This window comes from Carya illinoinensis, chromosome 6 (assembly GCF_018687715.1).
Source record: "Carya illinoinensis cultivar Pawnee chromosome 6, C.illinoinensisPawnee_v1, whole genome shotgun sequence".
Classification (NCBI taxonomy): domain Eukaryota; kingdom Viridiplantae; phylum Streptophyta; class Magnoliopsida; order Fagales; family Juglandaceae; genus Carya; species Carya illinoinensis.
Window position 1 is genome coordinate 24,478,868 of NC_056757.1, and position 21,185 is coordinate 24,500,052.

A 21,185-nucleotide genomic window follows, 5' to 3' on the forward strand; every position below is an offset into this window, starting at 1 on the left:
ACAGACTTTTGTGGTTGATTCAGCAATTCAAAATCTGGTCGATTTAGATTTAAAGCTGCATTTAGATGTTAAGTTAAAATAAATTGAGTTATTTATCAATAGTAGTGAGTTAAGAGGATGAAATAAATTTTATAGAGATCACGTAAGATGAGTTTATATATATTTGGATATTAAAATAAATTTAGAGATATTTATGAAAAGTCAAAAAAAGTTGTGCATCCACGTATAAAGAAATGTTGAATTGAAAAAAGTTGTGAATTTCACATGTAAAGAAGCTTTAAGTTGAAATAAGTTTAGTAATTTAAGAAGTTGTTTAGATGTTAGACTCAACTTAAAATTAGACTGAACTGATTTAATCTCAATTGAGTCCTACAACCAAAGCCTTAAACCTACATTGTGGATAAAAGAAGCTTATCTCGAAGTAACAACTAGAAGTGGTGCCAACTTCTAATAAGAGTCACTCCCATTTATTTAAATTTACCATAGATCATTAAAAGAAGTGGAAGAATATTAGTGTAATAGAGAGATATACACATAAAGTAGACACCGCAACATTTATTAAGCATTTCAATTTTAATGTTGCCTAAGTAAATTCTGCTATCTAAGCAATTCCTCAAGCAACTGTTAATATTGCAGGATTCATTTTATGTGTTTATTTCTCTTCCACTCTAGGCCTAGAGTTAAGTCAAGAATTCTAGGGAATCCAAATCCATAAAGATTCAGTATGGCATACTCATAATTGCATAAACCCATCTTCTCTTTCTCTTTTAATAAATAAAGACTCCTCCCCCGCTTTTGTAGGAGACATTGACTAAAGCTAATTGTAGCATATATGGGTAAGAATATAAAACAAGATGTGTTCATTGGATCGCATCAAAAATACACACTCCACCATATCACAATCCACATTAGTACATCTACTTGATTATCTCTTTTTTATATATATGTAATTGATTATCAATTTATCCGAAAGCATAACCACATCTGATAACAAACATTTTGATTTAGTAGATACATTCATACATTACACGTCAAGACAATTCATGATGGAAGCTAAATCAACATAATCTACTCGAACCCATTCTATATATATTTCCCCTGTATCTGGCTGAACAAAACAGGTAAGATAAGGACAGGCACAACGACCGAAAAAAGGGTAACATGACACTGTGTAAAACCAACTTCTGGTCAATTGTAATCCATTCATCAACTGTTTTCGTTCTTCTCCAAAGCTGCAACAAAGTGCAAATGTGGTGACAATAAAGCCAGAAGCATTTGCCTAAACAGGGCATATACATACATATATATATATATATATATATAGAGAGAGAGAGAGAGAGAGAGAGAGAGAGAGAGAGATTACTATTGTAATTCAGAAGCTTCTCAATGAGGTCAACATGAGTCATAAGCATTCGCCTACAGCAGTAACGAACCAACCCCAACGCATCAAGAGCATCTCTGCAAACAAGGTAATCAGTATCATCAAGTAATATTGACTGCAAAGCTATTCTTATATCAGTACTAATGCTATGTAATGGTGTCTACAATACTAACTATTTTTAACATGTTGCGATTTATTGTTTGAAGTGGAGGCATCAGGGGCACCTAATCTATAAACTAATATGGAGATCTATATATTGCTAATAAACATTGACCAAACCTGATTCTTCATGCAGCTGCATAAAACACCACGTACATGTCAGGTAGAACACAAATGGTGTTAAATGAAGGCTTGGGAACATCTCCCTTTCGGTGCATAATTGGTGACTTTTTTAGTCTGTATCATGGAAATATTGTCCAGTTTCTCTAATTTGATAGAAAAATAATAGGAAAAAACAAGCACAAAAGTGCTTGCTTAAACCCATAAAGGGCTTTCTCTAGCCAACACATATGATCAGCATGTGCAGAATTTGTAAACCCAAGGGTTGTTAGTAGTGATCAGATGTGTGAATCTGACCGCGTTTTCTCCTGTTTTCCATCAAAAACTTGTTCTTTTATGCACTGGCACAACTCAGAGCAAGCCATCAAGAAAAAATATTGTATGGTTCATATACTAATGTAATACCATGTATTAAATATGGGAAGATCGTGAATGATGTCCCACATTGCTTGGATTAAGTTCTTCCCTTTATAACGATTCCTAGGAGCTCCAATAATAATATTTTTGTTTCATAAGTAATAGGCGCTCCAATAATAATATTGACTAGTCCTTTTAGAGTATGGGCCTAAATATAACTTTGGCTTTCCATGGGTTATTACAAATGGAATCAAAGCCAATCCCAAAAGAGGTGAGGGACATAAACAATGCCACTTACAATGAAATGGCTAATGAAGTTATTATGGGTTTTAGGGGGTGGGGGGAGAGAGGGAGATTGGAATGCCCAAAATATATGCATGTGCATGCACACAAATATTTACCTAGAACGCACACATAGGCATTCATATGTTGTTCAAGTCCAAATAACTTATCAGATTTAGCCAAAATATATCATAATGTCTATAAAACATAAGAGAATGCAAGTTCATGCACAAGATCCCTTTCTTTATGATCAAACCACTTTTCAAATCCACTTTTAGACTATAATTCTAATAAAATTTTATCCTTCTACTTATCAAAAAAAAATTATCCTTCTTCCCTAAGAAATTTCCCTAATTGTCTCAAGCTTAAAATTGCAAAACATAATTATATTTCACAATGGCAAAAACAAATTTTCACCGTAATCGCTGAGCGCATTTGATGCACTGCACATTTGCAGATACACACTACCTAAGCAGAATCACTACGATGCGAACAGATACTGCATACCCTTGATTACGATAATCAAGAAAACATTTGAACTCTGGTGTGACAAGAAAAATAAAACAGCACATTGTGGAAGTAGCATTATCAGAAAATAACTGCATTTTGTGGACTAAACAAAGTGTACCAAAACAAAAATGTATTATATTCAGCAGAACGAATAGAAAAGCATTTCAGTTAGCAAAATAGGATATAGAAACGATGTTATTAGTCTTTAGATAATGAGGAAAACAGGTTCTCACCCTTCGGAGTAATCCGACTGGAGAAGGTCAAGATATGTGTCCCATTTGTTTCCAATCACCTACAAAACACAGACCAAACTTAACGTTAATGAGAGGTTTTTCAAGGATAACTTAGGTCTGATGTTTTCATTAGCAATAAAATTAGGTCTGATACCAACATCAAGTTCATTTGTAAAACTTTTTGGGCAAGTCACAAAAACCCACGTTTTACAAATGAAATTGATGTTGGTATCAGACCATAGGCGTACCTTGCCGCAGGTAAAACAACGAACTGGGATAATCATGTTCGATTGTCTGGAGTTGATTCTCTTTCTGTGCTCCTTTCCCGACTAGATATATAGGGCGTGGCGTCGACTCGGCTAGGGCTTCGATTCGGTCATTTCTATTCAGATGGGGTTTAATGAAATTTATACCAAATATGCTTCTTTATCTTTCTATTTTAATCGTTCGTGTTTTTATTTTTTTATTTTTAATTAAACAAATATAAATTTTGTCCCAACTGTTACTGCGGCACCTAACAGCACTCTTTATAAAATAAGGATTTTATTATTATTTTTTTAATTTTTTTTTTGGATTGATTCCGGTCATAATTTGTTAAGGAAAAAGCGATCAATATCCATAATTTTCCCTTTGGTATTTCTTTTTCTTTTTTAACTTTATTTTGGGTGTTTTGCACTATGGACAGGATGTTGTACATTAAAGCGAGTTTAAATGGTGAAAATATCTCATCTTATTTTATCATTGTTAACGTTTAAAAACGTTACAGACATTTGAAAGGGGAGATGGATCTATCCCAGCCCTGTTGAGATTATGCTGGGCCTAAATCAGTGTCATATGGGCTCCCAACAGTGGTTCGGTACAATTGCATGATATTCATGCGTACATCCATGATGGTAAGCAATAGATAAATGCAGGGAAAGTAAAGAGAGTTGAACACACAGATTTACGTGGTTCGGCACTAGTCTTACTTTCACAAGAGTTCGAGGGAGGGAAGAATTCATTATTTATAAAAGTTGTTTACAATCTCTTATGATCTATCATCCTCACTCTATAATAGATTTCATACTCATTGTGCAATAAATTTCAAATATCTCTATTTTCAATCCAGATTCTATCGATAGAACCCCTCTCTTGAAGTTGAATGAGCATTTCGAAAAACCTTCCTCCCATCTCCTAAGTCGTATGTGCCCGTCCAGTGGCGGACTTATTAAGGCCCTTCCCCCCACCCCAAAAGAAAGTTTGAAAAAAAAAAATAATATATATTAATATTTTATGATTAAATAAGATAATATTAATTTTATCTTGTGTTGGCCCCTCTTTAAAAAATTAATTTGACCCCCCTTGATAAAATTATTTTGATCTTATAGATTATTTATTTATATTTTTTTCTTATTTCAATAATATATTGTTATTGATACATGATATAATTTTTTAATACATAAATTGTATTAAACCTATTTTATTTTTATTTTAGATATTACTATCTGATAGTTCTATACCTAAAAAAAAAAAAAAAATTGTGGACAAATAAAATAAAAAACATCTTATTATACTTTTAGCTTCAGTTGCCCCCAACCTCCCTCGAAATAAATTCATGATTCCGCCACTGTACCCGTCCACTTTATCCCTTGCCTTCTTCCTACTCCCATTTATGTCACCTCTCATCTTTTCTTCCTGACACCTTCCATTTCCTCTTTGTTTTGTTTCTCTCTCTCTTCTTTTATCATCTAGTGATTGCCCTTTGATAGTTGGGCCTTAATAACCATTTTGGGCTTATAATATTTCACCCCTTATAATTATTATAACTATTTCAAATTTACATACAAAATATAATAAACAATTTAATTTTTTCAAATTCTAAAACAATAATAATATTAAAAAAGTAATATTTTATTCAACTTTTAACTTTCATCTGAAATTATCTCATTTCATCTTACTATCCAGCCCGTACTTAAAATGTTTATGCAATAATTTTTTTTTTCTTAAAAAGAAAAATGAGTCCGGACATTGTTAGGTCTTGCATACACTTAACTTTGAAATGAAGCAGGGCCGGTTAATAATAGGTTTCGAGCAATTTTTATTGAGACTTTTTTACTTTTAAAAAGTAAAATTAAATAATTTTATTTTTATTTTGAATTTTACACTAAAGTTTTATTAAAAAATAACTCATATAGTTTTGCAAAGTAAAATTATTGATTAAAATTTTGAGTAATTTTATATACAACTGTGAAATGCGTAAACGGAACGTAATTTTTTTAAAAAAGAGTATAATTTACTATTAAAAAATTAATTTTTTTCATGTAAATCTCATATTTTATTCACTTTTTTCAAAGTGATTACAATTCTCGATTACAAATATCTTTTCTCCAAAATTTTATACCACATTTTCAACAAATAATTGGCTTAATTTTTATTAGAAAATTTTCAATTTAGAGAGGATTTTATTAAATTTAGTTTTACAATATGACTTAGGGTCTATTTGAGAGCACAACTGTTCTCAAGTATTTCCAACTATTCTCAAATTCAACTTTTTTTTTCTCATTTCTTGAAACTCAATAAAACATTTTAACTTAATTATTTTATTATTATTCACAATCTACTTCAGTACTATTCACATATATTATGAAATATTTTTAGTATTTAACCATGTTCTAGAAGCAATTATAATCATTATTGTCAATAAACTTCTATATACAACCCACACAATTGAAAAAAAGTGGGTCCTTGCCTCTTTAAAAAACAGAAAAATCTAATTGTAAGTACAACTGCGTATTAATATATGCATCAATTTAATGTGATTGGTCAAAAAATAGATTTTATTAAAAAGATTGTTAATTTAAATTTTGAATATAAATGAATTAGGATTGATATGCAGATTAATATACGATTTTGTTTTTACGTAACAAAACTCTTAAAAAATTATACAAATTTTTTAATGAACACTCAAAATTAGCTTTAGCTATTTATAATTTTCACATTTTATATTAAACTACTAATAAAAAATAGAAGCGTATTCTTAGAAGCAAAGTATTTAAAATAATTATTACGTGTAATACTTTTAAAACTAACATTGATATAATATTTATTTAATGCTTTTGATATTCTAGCTAATTAATTTTTTTAATTGAGTATTATTTTTCTATTTAAAAATTCTACTTAAAATTTTTTTGGGGAACCTTCTTCCACCAGGAGCCTTAGGCAATTGCAGTCTTATTTATTTTCACAAATAAGATTAGATAAATTGAGATGAAAGTTAAAAATTATATAAAATATTGTTTTAATATATTTTTTAATATTATTTTTATTTTAAGATTTAAAAAAAATAAATTTTTTATCTTATATAAAAATTTAAAAAAAATAAATTTTTTATCTTATATAAAAATTTAAAAAAATTATAATAATTAAATAAGATGAGATAGGTTAAGAAAAAGAATTGTAAAAACAAACAAATAAGTTGCTTAATGGAAGATCCAGCCCTAAATGAAGTTACATTATCTCTTCCATGCCTAATGGAACCAACTGCAGTCTCCTAAAATGAGAGAAATAGATATAGAAGTCCATCCCACAATATTTATTATTTATTAAATATTTAATATTATCCGAAAAACTTTAAAAATTTAAATCCTTAGACAATAACGTACACAGTATTAAAGTTTTTAATACTTCTCATGCCATTGCTCCTGGTAAGCAACAATGACATGTCATACTACAAAAGTTAAAGTAACAACGACTTATTAGCACACCTGATTTCATCAACAATTAACTATCATATTATTTATGGGTGAGCATGCTTCGGTTCGGTTCGGTTCGGTCCGATCTTTTTGGAAGGGGGGTGGGGCTGATGAATTTCGATTCATTAATTTTTCAAGACCGGACATTTCTAAGGACGGAATGTTATCGGTCCGATCTGGTTCAGTCTAACTCTTTTTTTTTTTAAATCAATTAATATAAAAAATTATTTAAAATATTAAATTAAAATTAAGTGACTTATCAATAAATTAATATATACTAGTACTATAAATAATATAATATTTATATAATATTGTGATATATTAATAAATAATTTTATATATATATATATATATATATATTTTTCATTCTCTTCGGTCCAGTCCAGGATAAAACTTCTGGACCGGGACCATAAAAATTGGATCGGAGCAATCTGGTCCGATCGGTTTCTCTTATCCGAACTCGCCAGATCTCACTCCTAATCATATATATTTATATATATCTCTCTCATTTTCCTGAACTTCTCACCAACATCCACCCTCCTCGCTCCAAGATCAAGGTGCTGAGTTGTTAACGTAATTTTAAGATATAGCTGTTCGCCGCCAGCACTGTTTTGAAAAAGGAAAAACAAAGAAAAGTTAGGCTGATTAATTAATCAACCTAAGCATGTTGAATTAATTAAAAAAATGCAGACAAGTCGGACCAAATATATGGAGGACTGGATAAAAAATGCTACCTTGGTTAAACAGCTAGGCCTAGCTAGTATTAGTAGAGCTCTCAGCTTATTTGTCTTCGATTGTGTGGATGATTGTCAATTTTCTATTTTTAAAAAAATATATATATATATATATATATTTGCAATTTTGTATATTAGATAATCATTTATTAAATGATTGTTTACCATCTAACGATGATAAATATATCACATCTTACATAATAAAATAAAAGCAGGATGAGAGTGTGGACTGTAATTTATAATATTACTCTACCTTGTTTGTTTTTGTAAATGAAATGAGATGAAGTGAGATTAAAGTTAAAAATTAAATAAAATATTGTTAAAATATATTTTTTTAATATTATTTTTATTTTGAAATTAGAAAAAATTAAATTATTTATTTTATTTTATATGAAAATTTGTAAAAATTATAATTATTAGATGAGATAAAAAAAAAATTGTGAAAATAAACGAGGCATTAAATGTTATTATTGGACCGGATTTTTATAACAAAAATTTTGCAACGAAATTGATTTTTTACGAGAAAAATCTGATCCAATAAAGATATTTATGTGGTTGTGTAATGGATAAATGATTTTTAGGATGATTGTTGCAATCCCACCAGTACAGTAACGTAACCTAACAGAAAAATTCCCAAAAAAATCAACAAATTAAGGATGAACGTACAGTTATGGCTAAGTCCGAGTAATATTGGGTCATGGTGGCTTACAAGATCCAAATCTATCAAAAGGAAAGGCGGCTATGGGAAAAGCACTACTTTTAGCGTACAAGTTGTATTAACCCATGTGATCCATACAAACATACTCTACAAAGACCTCACGTGAATTTTCACATCAAAGGTACACCCAACCAATTCTTGGTTCCATTCGGGGGCCCTTCGTGACTTCCAAACCTATCAAAACATCCTTTTTTTTTTTTTTTTCAAAAGACGTGCGTAAACGAAATTATGCAGGCATATGATGCACTCTTTTTTCTATAAACGAGATAGTGAAATGATCAATAATGAAAAAAGAGGAATCCGAGTACATTCATAACGTGCTGAATTACGAAACACGTGACAATAAGTAGATGAATCTTTCCAATTCCAACAAGATATTATCTCATGTCAATTTCAAAAATTTCTTCCTAACATCTTATTATATGTATGTAATTCACTATTGTTTGGTATATCTTGACAAAGTTTGGTGCTTGGTTAACTTGGATCACACTCGCGACTTATATTTATATATATAATTATAGTTTGGATAAGCATTAATCTGTTGGGTTTGGACATTAAAAAGTGTTGAGATATATTGTGAATAGTAATAAAAATTTAAATAAAAAATAATAATAAAATATTAATAATTTTAAATAATAATAAAAAATAGATAAAAAATAATAAATAATAATAAAATATATTAAGGTATCCTCAATATTCAAATACACATTAATCGTGAGGATGAATGTGTTATGTAAATTGGACCTCACATACCAAACAAAGATAACAACAAAGTCCAGTGCGTGCGTGCGTGGGTGTCACGGAACAAACATGTTTCCCGCTTTTATGTTAAAGTTAAAATTCCTTGCGGTTCGTACCGACCACATCGACAACTGCAAGTACCTCATATGACGATAATACCCCTCTATTTGGAGCAATCTTTGCTTACACGTCCTGTACACGTCTTTAGTTCACATCGTAATTTGACTAGTCCAATGGCCAAAGGCTAAAAAGCCTAATTATTAATTAATATCAATTTAATTCATTTTTCGGATGAAAATCAGTTATTGTTTTGATATTCTGATAAATAAATATTAATCCTCTTTCTATATTTATTATTTTCAGAAATATAATACATTTTATTTAAGTAAATAAAATTATAATGAGAGTTCTCAAAATTAGCCTCACTAATTTCAATTATAAATAAATTTTATAAAAATATAATTACAAACTTACTAACATTAATGTAATAAATTATTTTTATTATAAAATAAATCTAAAGAATATATCACATAAAATGTGTTAATTTATAATTTTATTTTTATAAAATATATTTGCAGCTATAATAGTTATAACACTTCTCTTTTAATGGATACATTCTACTCCCTATTCATGTGTAACCTTTCACCTTAGCTACTATAAGATTTTTTTTTTTTTTATATATATTTTAACGCTTGTACAAATATAATAAATCGCTTTGTTTGTTTACTTAAACCTAAACTATCTCATTTAATTTTATCTCATCTTATTATTATAATTTTTTTAAATTATCATATAAAATATAATAAACAATTCAAAATTTTTAAATTTAAAAACAAAACTAATATTAAAAAAATTATATTATAATAATATTTTATTCAATTTTCAACAAAATATTTTATCTCATCTCATTTGAATTATGTAACCAAACGAGGAGTGATTAATTTAAGAAAAACTCTATTTGCAGTCAATTTGGCATATTTTTTTAATATAAAATAATTAATTTAACCAATCACATTAGTGAAGTATGTAAAAAATATTTAAAAGTGACTTTATATAACATAACTCTTTATACATTAATTTATATAAAAAAAAAAACTCTTTAAATAAAATGGACATACTACCACTTAAATAAAAATAAAAAGAAAAAAAGAAAAAAGAGGTTAAGGGTGAAGAGGAGGAAGGTAAAAAGAAGTGGAGGGTAGAGGTGAGGGGTGGGCTGGCCAATAGCATGGATGGATCTATAAATGCAATGTGGAGGCCATCCGTTTTTAATATTTTTTATTCTTTTATTCTTATTTTCTTTAATATCTGTAATTTTAAGAATATAATGAAAATGATTAAGAATTTAATAAAATTCACGGCGACATCAATGTTTATAAGAATTATTTGTGTTTATCAAAATATCTGTAATAATACTGTTTAATTATATATCATAACTCTTCCATTTTTCTTCAGTTACCATTTGTTCTGAACTCTCGCTCTCTTTGCCTCATCGCCCATCGGCCTCCTCTCCTTGTTCCGACATTCTCTGATCGTTTTGATGGAACATTTTTTAGGATCGGTCTTCCTGACTTATCCTTACATAGCATTGCATTTTTCTGGAACCGATCAAAGTAAAATATAAAAATCTAAGAAAGCGGATTTATTTTCGTTGGTTCGTTGAATTTTCTTCTAGTCGTGGAATTTCAGGATCCAGGCGGCAGCAGTTGTCTTCCTTGAGACTCTGTCAAACGAGCTTATCATATTAAGGTACCTTGTATTCTGCTGTTTCTTGCTGTTGGGTTGCTTGTATGTGTTGATTCTTTCTGTATATGTTGATACGTTTTGGAGATTAAAAAGAATCTTGGGCGGATATCTAAAATCTATTGGCTCGGAGATTTGTTATCATTTTTTCCTTTTTCCTTTCTTGTATCTGTTTATATCATCTGAAAATATTGACGGCCTTATTTTTTCTAACTTCCAAGATTCTCTCATCTGTGGTGTGCAGAAAATATAGTCAGGTTCTTAAAAAAATCATTGTTATCCAACTATTTATTTCCCGTATATGCTTATCACACTCTATCTCAATCAATTTTGCAGTTGGGTTATCTTAGATGCATCTGATTTTCTTGTCCCAATTATATTTTTATTGAGTCTCATTAGCCTTCATCTTATCTTTTACACTTTCCTTCTCCCCATATTTAGTTTGTCTTCTGCAAGTCAATTGGTGATCTGATCAGTATTGTATAGGCTATATGGTGTGTATGTTGTTGCCCTCTCGGCAGATAGTGTGTTTTATGGATTTCATCGATTTCAAATAACCTAAATGCGTTGTTTGTGATTTGTATTATGTTAGCAATATACTGTTTTATAGGTTTTGATAGTATCTCTTGAAGCTCAGTTCCGTGTATAGAGCATTGTTTCTCATGTCCTCATAACAGGAAATGTTGTTCTGGACCCGTCCAGCAATTATGTTGCTTTGAGTCTTAAGGTCAACATCATAATTTCCTTTTAGATATGTTTATATTCATTAAAACTCAATTTATTTGTTGAGTGATAAACTAATAGTTCTCTTAAGTAGATTCAGAATTCATGTAAAGAAGTTATTGCATGAGATTTCTTTATAGGGGTGCAACTTCCATCCGGTGTCCTATGTGAGCAGGACACAAGCTTGGAGTGCCAAATCAACATCTGGGGATGTGTGGTATCCCTAGATTGTGTGCTGTCTGACACAGACTAAAGCCACTTCTAAGTATTACATTTTGTCTAGAGAGTATCTATTTCGTGGTTTTAGTCTTGAGGCATCATTGCTGGATCTTGACACCCATGAAGACCGGCTCTCAGCTTGGTTTTCTAATTTCCTTTTATAGGCATTCAAGTTTCATAATTTTTGCTCTGAAACTTGTGTGTTTATGTGATTGTGGCAATTTGTATTCTCTGAAGGCATGTATGGTAAAGACATGGCATTTATTTGTAACTTATCAGGCTTGAGATGGACAGTTTAATGCTTTCCCCTTGGAAGTTTATTCATGCAAATATGGATATGATAGTAATAACAAATGCCTGCAATTGCAAAATCACATCAGATCACTAATCAATAGAAAACAAGAATGATTTTTTTTTTTAACATTTGTGTGCGTGCATGTTTTTTTTTTTTCATAAAGAAAAATTACTTTAGGAATTTTTTTTTTGTAAGTAGGATTTTTTATTTTTGTTCAAGATACTTATTTTTGTTTCTGTCATTGTGGCCATGAAGGCTGATTCGTGCATATATTAGATGAAGTGAAATGATAAAGTGTAATGATACATTGACGCATTGCAAGTTGTTTAAATCAATGGTTTGTCTTTATATATTTGTTCTCTCTGAGTTGTCTTAAAATATTTGCCTGGGCTTATAAATGAGATACAGATTCATCAATGTCTTGGTTTGTTTGTTTGTTTTTTGATAGGCAAAATAAAATTTTATTAAGTTTTTTTTTTTTTGGTTCATCAGTGTTTTGTTAAGAATTTAAATTCCCAACTTTGATGCTCAAGATATTTTATTTGAATCATGCATCGAGACTAATAGCCTTAGAGGAGGGCTAGCCTAGCAGGCATTTTAGAACCATCATATTTTGAGTTGGGACTAATTATTGGTTGAATATCTCCTTTGGGTATCTGGTTGTTCTTCAGTCATCCTGAACTTGCTATACCATTGCTGTTGCTTGCTTGTAGTCTTGTAGCTTTTAATGTTCAATATTTAGTTCTTTTTTGGCAGGGAGGATTCTTAAAGGTTGTTTTACTAGAAACTCTTCAGACACAACAGAAAAAGGGAACTTTATTTTTCTTCAAGCAAAATGTTGGGAGGCAACAATGGTAAACTTTTGCTTCCTGCTTTCCTGGATGAGAATCGTTTCCAGTATCAGACTAATGCATCAAATCAGCTGCAGTTATTTGTCAGTCGTGAGTTCTTGTCTGCCTTTCTTAGTTTTTTCTTCTTCTTAGTTTTTTCTTTTAAGCATCAAGACTCTGTGCACTGTGTTTAATTTTGTCTGTATATTGCATATAATGTTATGTTTGGTTGGCCTTGAGCCCCCTCTGCTATTGTCAGGGAAATTTTGCCTTCTGGCTAGAGTTATTGGTTGATTAACTTATTGTAAATTCCCTGATTCGACTATTATTAAGGAGTTGCTTTCCAGTTTGTGCTGGAAATGAAGCTCATCCTTCATGTCTTTCCCCCGGTCATATGCAAGTCTGCATATAATTATGTGTGTGCATGTATACTATTAGTTAGATTTGATTCACTTTTCTTTCACTTTTCCCTTTGCCAGCTGGGATTGCTAGTAGAATTGAGAAAATTTATCGTAATTTCTTATGGGAAGGAATAGGAGAGGAAAAGAAGTTTCATTTGGTTAGTTGGAATAAGGTGTGTCAACCGGTTTCTTGTGGAGGATTGGGGGTGAGAAATTTGAGATTGTTTAATAAAGCACTCCTTGGAAAATGGCTTTGGAGATATCATGAAGAGATATATGCTTTATGGAAGAATGTTGTCGCTGTTGAATATGGGAGAGGGTGGGGTTAGAGGAGCGTAAGGGGTGAGTTTATGGAAGGGCATTAGGAAAGGTTGGGGGGAGTTTTCTAAACGTATTAAATTTAAGGTGGGGAAGGGAAGAGGATTCTCTTTTAGCATGACATTTGGTGTGAATCAGCTCTGAAATCAAATTTTCCATCACTTTACAGGATTGCAGGGGATCAAAATGTTGCTGTGGCACATTATCTTCAATGTATGGATAATAACATTCTATGGAATGTTGACTTTATTAGAGATGTAAATGGCTGGGAAGTGAATTTTGTTTCAGATTTTCTGGGAAGATTTTATAACTCTAAAGTGATGCGGGGAATAGAGAACAGGCTATTGTGGGATCATGCGGGAAATTTCAGGTTTTCAGTTAGTTCTTTTTCTAAGGTGCTTAATTGTCATTCTGGCTGTTTTCCCCTGGAAAAGCATTTGGAGGGTGAAAGTACCTACTAAGGTGGCTTACTTTAGTTGGCTGGTTGCTCTAGGCAAAGTATTGACCACGGATAACCTTAGAAAACATGATTTGTGTATACCTGATTGGTTTGCTATGTGCAAGAAGGATGGTGAATCTGTTAATCATCTTTTTTGTACATTGTGAGGTGGCAAAGTCTTTGTGGAATGAGGTTATTGGCCGGACAGGTATTTATTGAGTGATGCCTAAGGAAGTTGTGGATCTCCTTGCATGTTGGCGTGGTTTTGAGGCAAGGAAATGTACTGCTGCCAGATGGAGAATGATTCCTCTGTGGTTAATGTGGTGTTTACGGTTGGAAAGGAATGGAAGATGTTTGAAGACAGAGCGTTCTTTTGAAGATCTTCGTTATTTTTTCTTTTCTACTTTGAGTTTGTGGGCTAGGATCTTTGTAAGGAATGATGATAATGTACTGAATCAGTTTGTGTCATAGTTTTCTGCTTTCTAGTGTGCAGTAGGTATTTCCTTTGTATACTTTCTGTGTACTTGGACTGTGCCTATTCTTGGTAATAAAATTCTTATTAATTATAAAAAAAAAAAAAAAAAAAAAAAAAAAATTGATTCGCTTTTCGCATGCGCCATTTGCTGGTTATGAACTTTTTCTGGGCTACATTTGATGTATTTATCGAGGGAAACATGGATGGCCAATGAATCTTAGGCCGGTTGGCATCTCCACCCACTGCAGGACTCCAGGGAGTTGAATCCCCCCTAGGGGTTGCCTATAAAAGTGGTGGGGGCAAAGATGGATCTTATATTAGCTTTTAATCTCACCATGTAGGTTACTATTAATACTTATCCATTAAATTGCATTACTTTTAGTTTAGTTGGGTTGTGCCTTTTGTGCTTTTTAATAAAGAGTTCTTACTTACCAAAACAAGTTTAATAGATTGTGTTTGTCCGGTTCTTCCGTTTTGTATTCTTTGCCTTTTAGGATTTCATTTTATTGATAGATTGTAATATGCTAATTTCATAGACTGCTGATCCCTTTTCTCCCTTAAGTATATTATGTGTTGCTTCAAAGACAAATCATTGTTCAGACCTTTGCTACATATTTACAATTCTTTTATATAATCATTGATCCTTCGATAGCTACCTTGATGAAGACTTACCACCGCCATTTTACCATTATTAAGAATGGTATGTAACATATGGCCAAAATATATAAACTTACGAGATAAGGATATGAGATTAATTAGTAGTGAGAAATGATCTTAGATACTTTTAAAATCAAGCTCAGTCAACTTTAGAAGAAAGATTAATAACATCATCATTCCATGATTTTTTTCTTAAGTATCATCATCAATGTGTAAATCAACCTTGTCATTAGGGGCTGTGGGCTTGCATCTGTGGCGTGCCAAATCAACTAAGCCCACAGCTGCCACCAGCACCCAAAAGTTGACAGATACATAGATCTGGTCAGTTGTCAGTTAGGAGCATCGAATGGTAAATGCGTAAATCTGGGATGAAAACCATTGTTTAACACACTGTAGAATATGATAAGAGGAAATTTTTTGTGGTTAGGGTCTCTTACTCATGTAGGAATTATAATGAGATATCTGCAGTTGATCCGGTCTCTAAGCATAATGAATACACAACTTATTTTGCAGCACCAGCAGGATGTAATGTTGATCCAGTAAATTTTTTTGGAAATGAGCATATTACTCCTATCGTTAGGCCAAATAAACGTGGCAGAGAAACTGAAGATATTTCAAGGCAGCAAAAGCGTCAGATATCCTTGAATTATTATGCCTGTCAGGATGAAGCTGATCGCTCAGCAAGCATTCTGAACCCAAACCCAGTATCAACAGGATTAAGGCTATCATATGATGATGATGAGCGTAATTCATCTGTTACTTCTGCAAGTGGAAGTATGACGGCTGCACCTTCAATCATCTTGTCCCTTGGGGATAATATCAAGACTGAGCTTGATCGACAGAAGGAAGAGTTTGACCATTTTATCAAAATTCAGGTATTCCTGGACGTTTATTCAATATTACGGTTTTCTGCATGCCTGTTCAAAGTAATCACAAGGGAAATATTATTCCTCCCCCCCTTTTCTGGGGGCTTTTGTGTGTTTGTTGGGGAGGGTGTGGGGGAGGGGGGTTGTTATTACACAATTGTTTTGCCATTACCATACCATCATTCAGAAAGTGGTTCCAATATACTTCCACATATCCATCCTTGTTTTTATTATCCAAAAGAAACCTTTTTGCTTTTGAAAATGATTTCATTCGGTGGTCTTAATCCTTTCTATTTTAATTTGATTCCCAATATTATCCACTTCTTATAACAGAAGTATTTCAAGTGAAGAATTGCTCATGTCTATTAAATAGTAATTTTATGTCTACTCTTGGTTTTTAATTGATGTTGTATCTTGGAGACCTGGGTGGGGAGGATCATGAGTGGTGGCTTTCAAGGCTCTGAAATCATACTCAACAGAAAGCAGTAGTCAAGCTAATTTCGTAATATTTCAGTGATCATTTTATGCCGTTCTTGGCACCTGTAGAATAATCTTTGATCACTCTTGAATCAGGAGGAACAGTTGACAAAGGGGGTGAGGGACATGGAGAAGAGACACGCGGCTTCTTTCCTTGCTGCTATGGAGAAAGGTGTCAGCAAAAAGCTTCGCGAGAAAGACATTGAAATAGAGAACATGAACTGTAAGAACAGGGAAGTTGCAGAGAGGATAAGGCGAGTTGCGATGGAAGCCCAGAATTGGCACTATAGAGCAAAGTACAATGAGTCAATTGTTAGTGTCCTGAAGAACAAGCTCCAGCAGGCAATTTCACAGGGTGCTGAACAAGTTAAGGAAGGATTTGGAGACAGTGAAGTCGATGATGCCACCTCATATATCAACCCAAACAACTACCCGGGCATTCCAGGTGGACCTGCCAAATCATTTCCCAGGAATAACCCAGGCTTGGGACACATTTGTAGAGCATGCAACACAAAGGAGGTCTCTATATTGTTGATGCCTTGTCGGCACCTATGTTTATGCAAGGAGTGTGAGGGGTCAATCAGTGTTTGTCCTGTATGCCAGTTTATCAAAACTGCAAGCGTTGAAGTATATATGTCCTAAGTTATTCAAGCATATTACTACACAAATGAAAAATTATTTACCCTTTGTTTCATATAGCTTTAAAATTATGAATTGTGTATGTGTCTTAAACTAATTATCTTAATGAAAAGAGCCCTTCCCTTGTGATCTCTCTCTCTCTCTCTCTCTCTCTCTCTCTCTCTCATATGATCACCAATGTTACAAACGTGGCGGATCTACAAATTCATCTTTGAGTAGCCAAATTTATTCTCTGAGAATAATATTTTTGTTTATAATTTTGTGTACACTATTGTAAAAATGTGCTCTTAAACTTGAAAATACTTTACGCGCGTCATTGTAGTAACAAAACGCTTATAATTTGTCTCTATTCAATATTTCAATTCAAAGTTATGTTTCGACAGAAGAACAAGAAAGGAGTCAAAACGACTAAAATCATACGTCCGTTTAAAAAATACATATTTTGGTTTCTATTGACTTTTTTGGGTCAATATTTTGATTTAAAAAATTATAGATTTTATTAAATATTTGGGCGGAATTTTTTAGTTTTTGAAAAATAAAATTCTATAATAGATTTTCTTAAAAGTAGTCCGAGTTTTAGCTCATTCGCAAATCACTCCATTGGCTTCGTTTTCTATAATTTACTTTAAAATAATACTAGATACAAATTTAAGATACGCAAGTCTCATATAATCTTTTCTTAAAAAAAAGTAAAATACATCATAAAAAATAAAATTTTCATTTCTTCATATTTTTTAAAAATAACGCAAGTTTTTACAGTTAGATTCTTCTCCTCATCCAGTCAATCCATCTAACCGCAATTGCCGGATGGCAATCAATTAGAGCTCAAAATGCATCCCCTTTATCAAATACAACTTCAATCTTTTACTCTTTTTTATTCTTTTCTTTTTTATATTTTTTAACATATTTAAATCTTTTAAAAAAAATACACCAATACATTAAAAACCTATTCCTTAACCATTAAATTAAAAAAATATATATATATTAAATACATAAACAGTTAAAATAAAGAGATAAACTCATGAAACATACTAACATTTCCAATACATTAAAAACCTATTTCTTAACCATTAAATTAAAAAAAAAATATTAAATACATAAACAGTCAAAATAAATAGACAAACTCATAAAACATACTAACATTTCCCTTTAAAAAATCCTAAGAGTTTTATTTTGATTTCTTAGATTTTTTATTTTTGAACAATTTGTCGAGTTTTGATTAATTTCCACATGCCAACCTCGCCATTAGATTATTTGAGGGGGATGGACGGATGCATTAAATTGCAAAAATCTACATATCCTAAGAATAAATTTCTTGAAAATTAAAACTAAAGAAGTGTTTAGCAAACAGACTAAAACCCAATGACTAATTTTAGGGTTTCAAAAACATTCTCTACTCCAATTTATATTGGGATTTTGGATATTCTTTGAATTTGAAATCCTAATCTATTTAACTAAGAAATCACTTAAAATCACATATAGACACGTTAACCATTTATTGGTATGATAGAGTTTAAGGGGTTTAGGGATGCTATTATGATTTTTTGGACAAAAAAAAACTCTTTCCCCTACCCGAGATGAGTGAGATTTTCCCCTAAGAGCTTGCATGCCCGAGCCAGTATTTCAATTTATTCCAGGGTATAATCGGAAAATGGCAGATTCTAAAGATGATAGTGGAAAGCTCGGCAAAACTAATTTAGAAGCTGTACCAACCACAACGAGACATACAACCTCAATGTAAACAGAGTATAACTTTATGAGATATAAATAGCATGTATCAAAACAAATTTTACTGGCAAACTCTTCCAAATTTGGTCCAACAATGGACAAACTAATAGACACACTAATAGACATACACTTACCAATTAAACATAAATCTAAGACATGCATGTAAAGCTAGCAGTCATAGCTGCTTTCATAATAAGAGGCACTTCTTCATCACTTCCAATCTCCAAAATCTCTAGTTGTAACTTTTCTTCAATTTAATACACATCTTTTGAGCACACACAAACATTGTAATCGACCTTCCATTGATTATAGGTTTTGTTTGCCCAAACAGGTTATACGTGTAGTCTGCAATGCAATACAAGTCAGCGTAATAAATAATGTGATTACTGATTTTCATCAGGAATTTTATACCTTAGCTCAAAAAATTATGATTGCTGTGGTGACATCAGATGTAATAATCTAAGTAGGTTAGGAGCTCGTCACGAGAATACTCTTAAGGAATTTCTATATTAGAAGGTTTCACATCAGCAAAACTTCCATTCTCGTATTTCGTAGAGAATAACGTGTGGTCTGCCCGCCTAAAGGGTGAGCATAAGGAGAAGGATCCAGCTGCTGACAATAAACCACACACAAATGATCACTTCTACAGGTAGTTCAAATTCTAAAATTTACAATATTTTTATGTTCTACCTATTAACATGATCAGCAATACATACAAGAGAAACCATACATGAAAAATAGACACAGTATCCCTAGTCTACCAGTGAAAATATGTCTTCTCATATAACAGCTGTCTCCAATCTTCTCAATCTGATCCCAGTCCCTCATATAAAACCTCAATATCACTATTCAACGCAAGAGAAAATCCCTAAATCATATATCTAATAACACCGCCTTCAACTTCACTGGTTCTCGAAGACCTTGTGGTGAATCTTGTCGGGCAAGTCTTTCCACAGACCAATCATCACCTTCTACTGGAAGGGGGAAAGCGCGTAAACCACCGCCTTCAACTTCACTGGTTGTTTCCCCATTTCTGTCTTTGAATTGTTAGGGCAAATCGAAAAATTGGGGTAAGGAAGAGCTTTTAGAGTTTAATACTCCGATGATATCTGGAAGCTTGGAAGGTCGCTCCAGACATAGTTCTGTTCGCACGTGCGAGTTGCAACGTCTTACTGTTCCAAAAATTATACCAAGGAAAAGTATTGTAACGTTTAAATAAAAAAAAAACAAGGAAAAGTATTGTAACGTAAAAATAAACTAGATGCATGCAAATTTGGCTAATACAACTGTCAATTCTAGTCGAACACCAGTTACATCTAGTCTTCTAGATTTTGCTGAGAAGGTGTTATCTTGCTCTAGGCAAGGTTGTTTGTTAGTCTATCTTACTAGGGAACCAGAGGAGGAGGAAGGCAGAGGAGAAGGGTGAGATGATAGAGGCCATTCTCGAGCAATGGAATAAGTTTAGATTGACGGAAGTTGAACAGCAAGAGGTACAAGTGGAACTTAGCATGGATGGTGTGGCTTCCCAAAGGGGTAGAAGGTGCTTACTGGGATTAGTAGTAATGGACAAAATGGTAAACTAAGAAGCCTTCAAAGCAACCATGCTGAAATTATGGAGGCCAAAAGGGGAGGTACATTTCAGAGTAATGGGAGACAACCTTTTCCTGTTTGAATCCCATAAGGATCATGACTTGGAGAAGGTCCGAGTTGAAACTAAGTATTCTAAGGCCCGAGTTGTGGACAGTATGGGATGCAATGGGGGTCTAGCCATGATGTGCAAAAACAACCTTGAGGTTCAATTGATAAACTTCACTAGATGGCACTTAGTGTGATAACAGATAGAAGACACAATGCCCCTTGGATGCTCACTGGATTTTATGGTCACCTTGTCACATCCCAAAGGAAACTTAGCTGGAATTTACTTAAAGTATTAAAGCCTTCTCCTACAATACCATGGCTTTGCATTGGTGACTTTAATGAAATACTATGCCAAAATGAAAAAGTAGGGGAAGTAACTAGACCTTACAAGTGGATGGAGGATTTTCATGAGGCTATTGAGTTTTGCTACTCAACTCAGTTTCCACCAAAGGTAATAGGTATACATGGTCCAATAACAGAAGTGGCAAGGGGTTTACCAAGGAAAAGCTAAACAGAGCACTGGCTAATTCAGACTGGAAAATCCAGTTTCGAAATGCCATATGCCAGGTATTAACTTCAATGAACTCTGATCATGCTCCACTTAATTTACAATGGGAAGGACAACCACCAGTTAGGAGATATATGCAGGCCAAATTTCGATATGAAGCAGCATGGACTCTTACAAAAGAGTGCCTTGAGGTCATTAAAAAGGCCTGGTCCAGAGTAGCAGTGGGGGAGGATGCAAGCACTACAATAAGGCACAAGCTGGCT

General features: G+C 32.5%; 2 protein-coding genes and 1 pseudogene across 4 annotated transcripts; 1 reads left to right on the top strand and 2 right to left on the bottom strand.

The window, feature by feature from the left end:
• Positions 1 to 983: 983 nt before the first annotated feature.
• LOC122312459 (DNA-directed RNA polymerases I, II, and III subunit RPABC5) lies at positions 984 to 3,455 on the bottom strand. The gene is made up of 4 exons (XM_043127069.1): positions 3,291 to 3,455; positions 3,043 to 3,101; positions 1,364 to 1,458; positions 984 to 1,232 (listed from the first exon to the last, which is right to left on the bottom strand). The coding sequence occupies exons 1-4, from the start codon at positions 3,324 to 3,326 to the stop codon at positions 1,207 to 1,209; spliced, it is 216 nt and encodes a 71-aa protein (XP_042983003.1). The 5' UTR covers positions 3,327 to 3,455; the 3' UTR covers positions 984 to 1,206.
• A 6,925-nt stretch (positions 3,456 to 10,380) lies between these two features.
• LOC122313106 (probable BOI-related E3 ubiquitin-protein ligase 2) lies at positions 10,381 to 17,179 on the top strand. 3 transcript variants are annotated; one of them, XM_043127839.1, is made up of 4 exons: positions 10,381 to 10,715; positions 12,689 to 12,887; positions 15,580 to 15,941; positions 16,506 to 17,179. In XM_043127839.1, the coding sequence occupies exons 2-4, from the start codon at positions 12,782 to 12,784 to the stop codon at positions 17,049 to 17,051; spliced, it is 1,014 nt and encodes a 337-aa protein (XP_042983773.1). In that variant the 5' UTR covers positions 10,381 to 10,715; positions 12,689 to 12,781; the 3' UTR covers positions 17,052 to 17,179. The 3 variants fall into 3 exon arrangements, with proteins under 3 accessions (XP_042983773.1, XP_042983772.1, XP_042983774.1); XM_043127838.1 differs by having other exon boundaries at positions 10,382 to 10,715; positions 12,703 to 12,887; XM_043127840.1 differs by lacking the exon at positions 10,381 to 10,715 and adding an exon at positions 10,751 to 10,966 and having other exon boundaries at positions 12,703 to 12,887.
• A 2,499-nt stretch (positions 17,180 to 19,678) lies between these two features.
• LOC122312693 lies at positions 19,679 to 19,807 on the bottom strand (annotated as a pseudogene).
• Between the last annotated feature and the right edge of the window lie 1,378 nt (positions 19,808 to 21,185).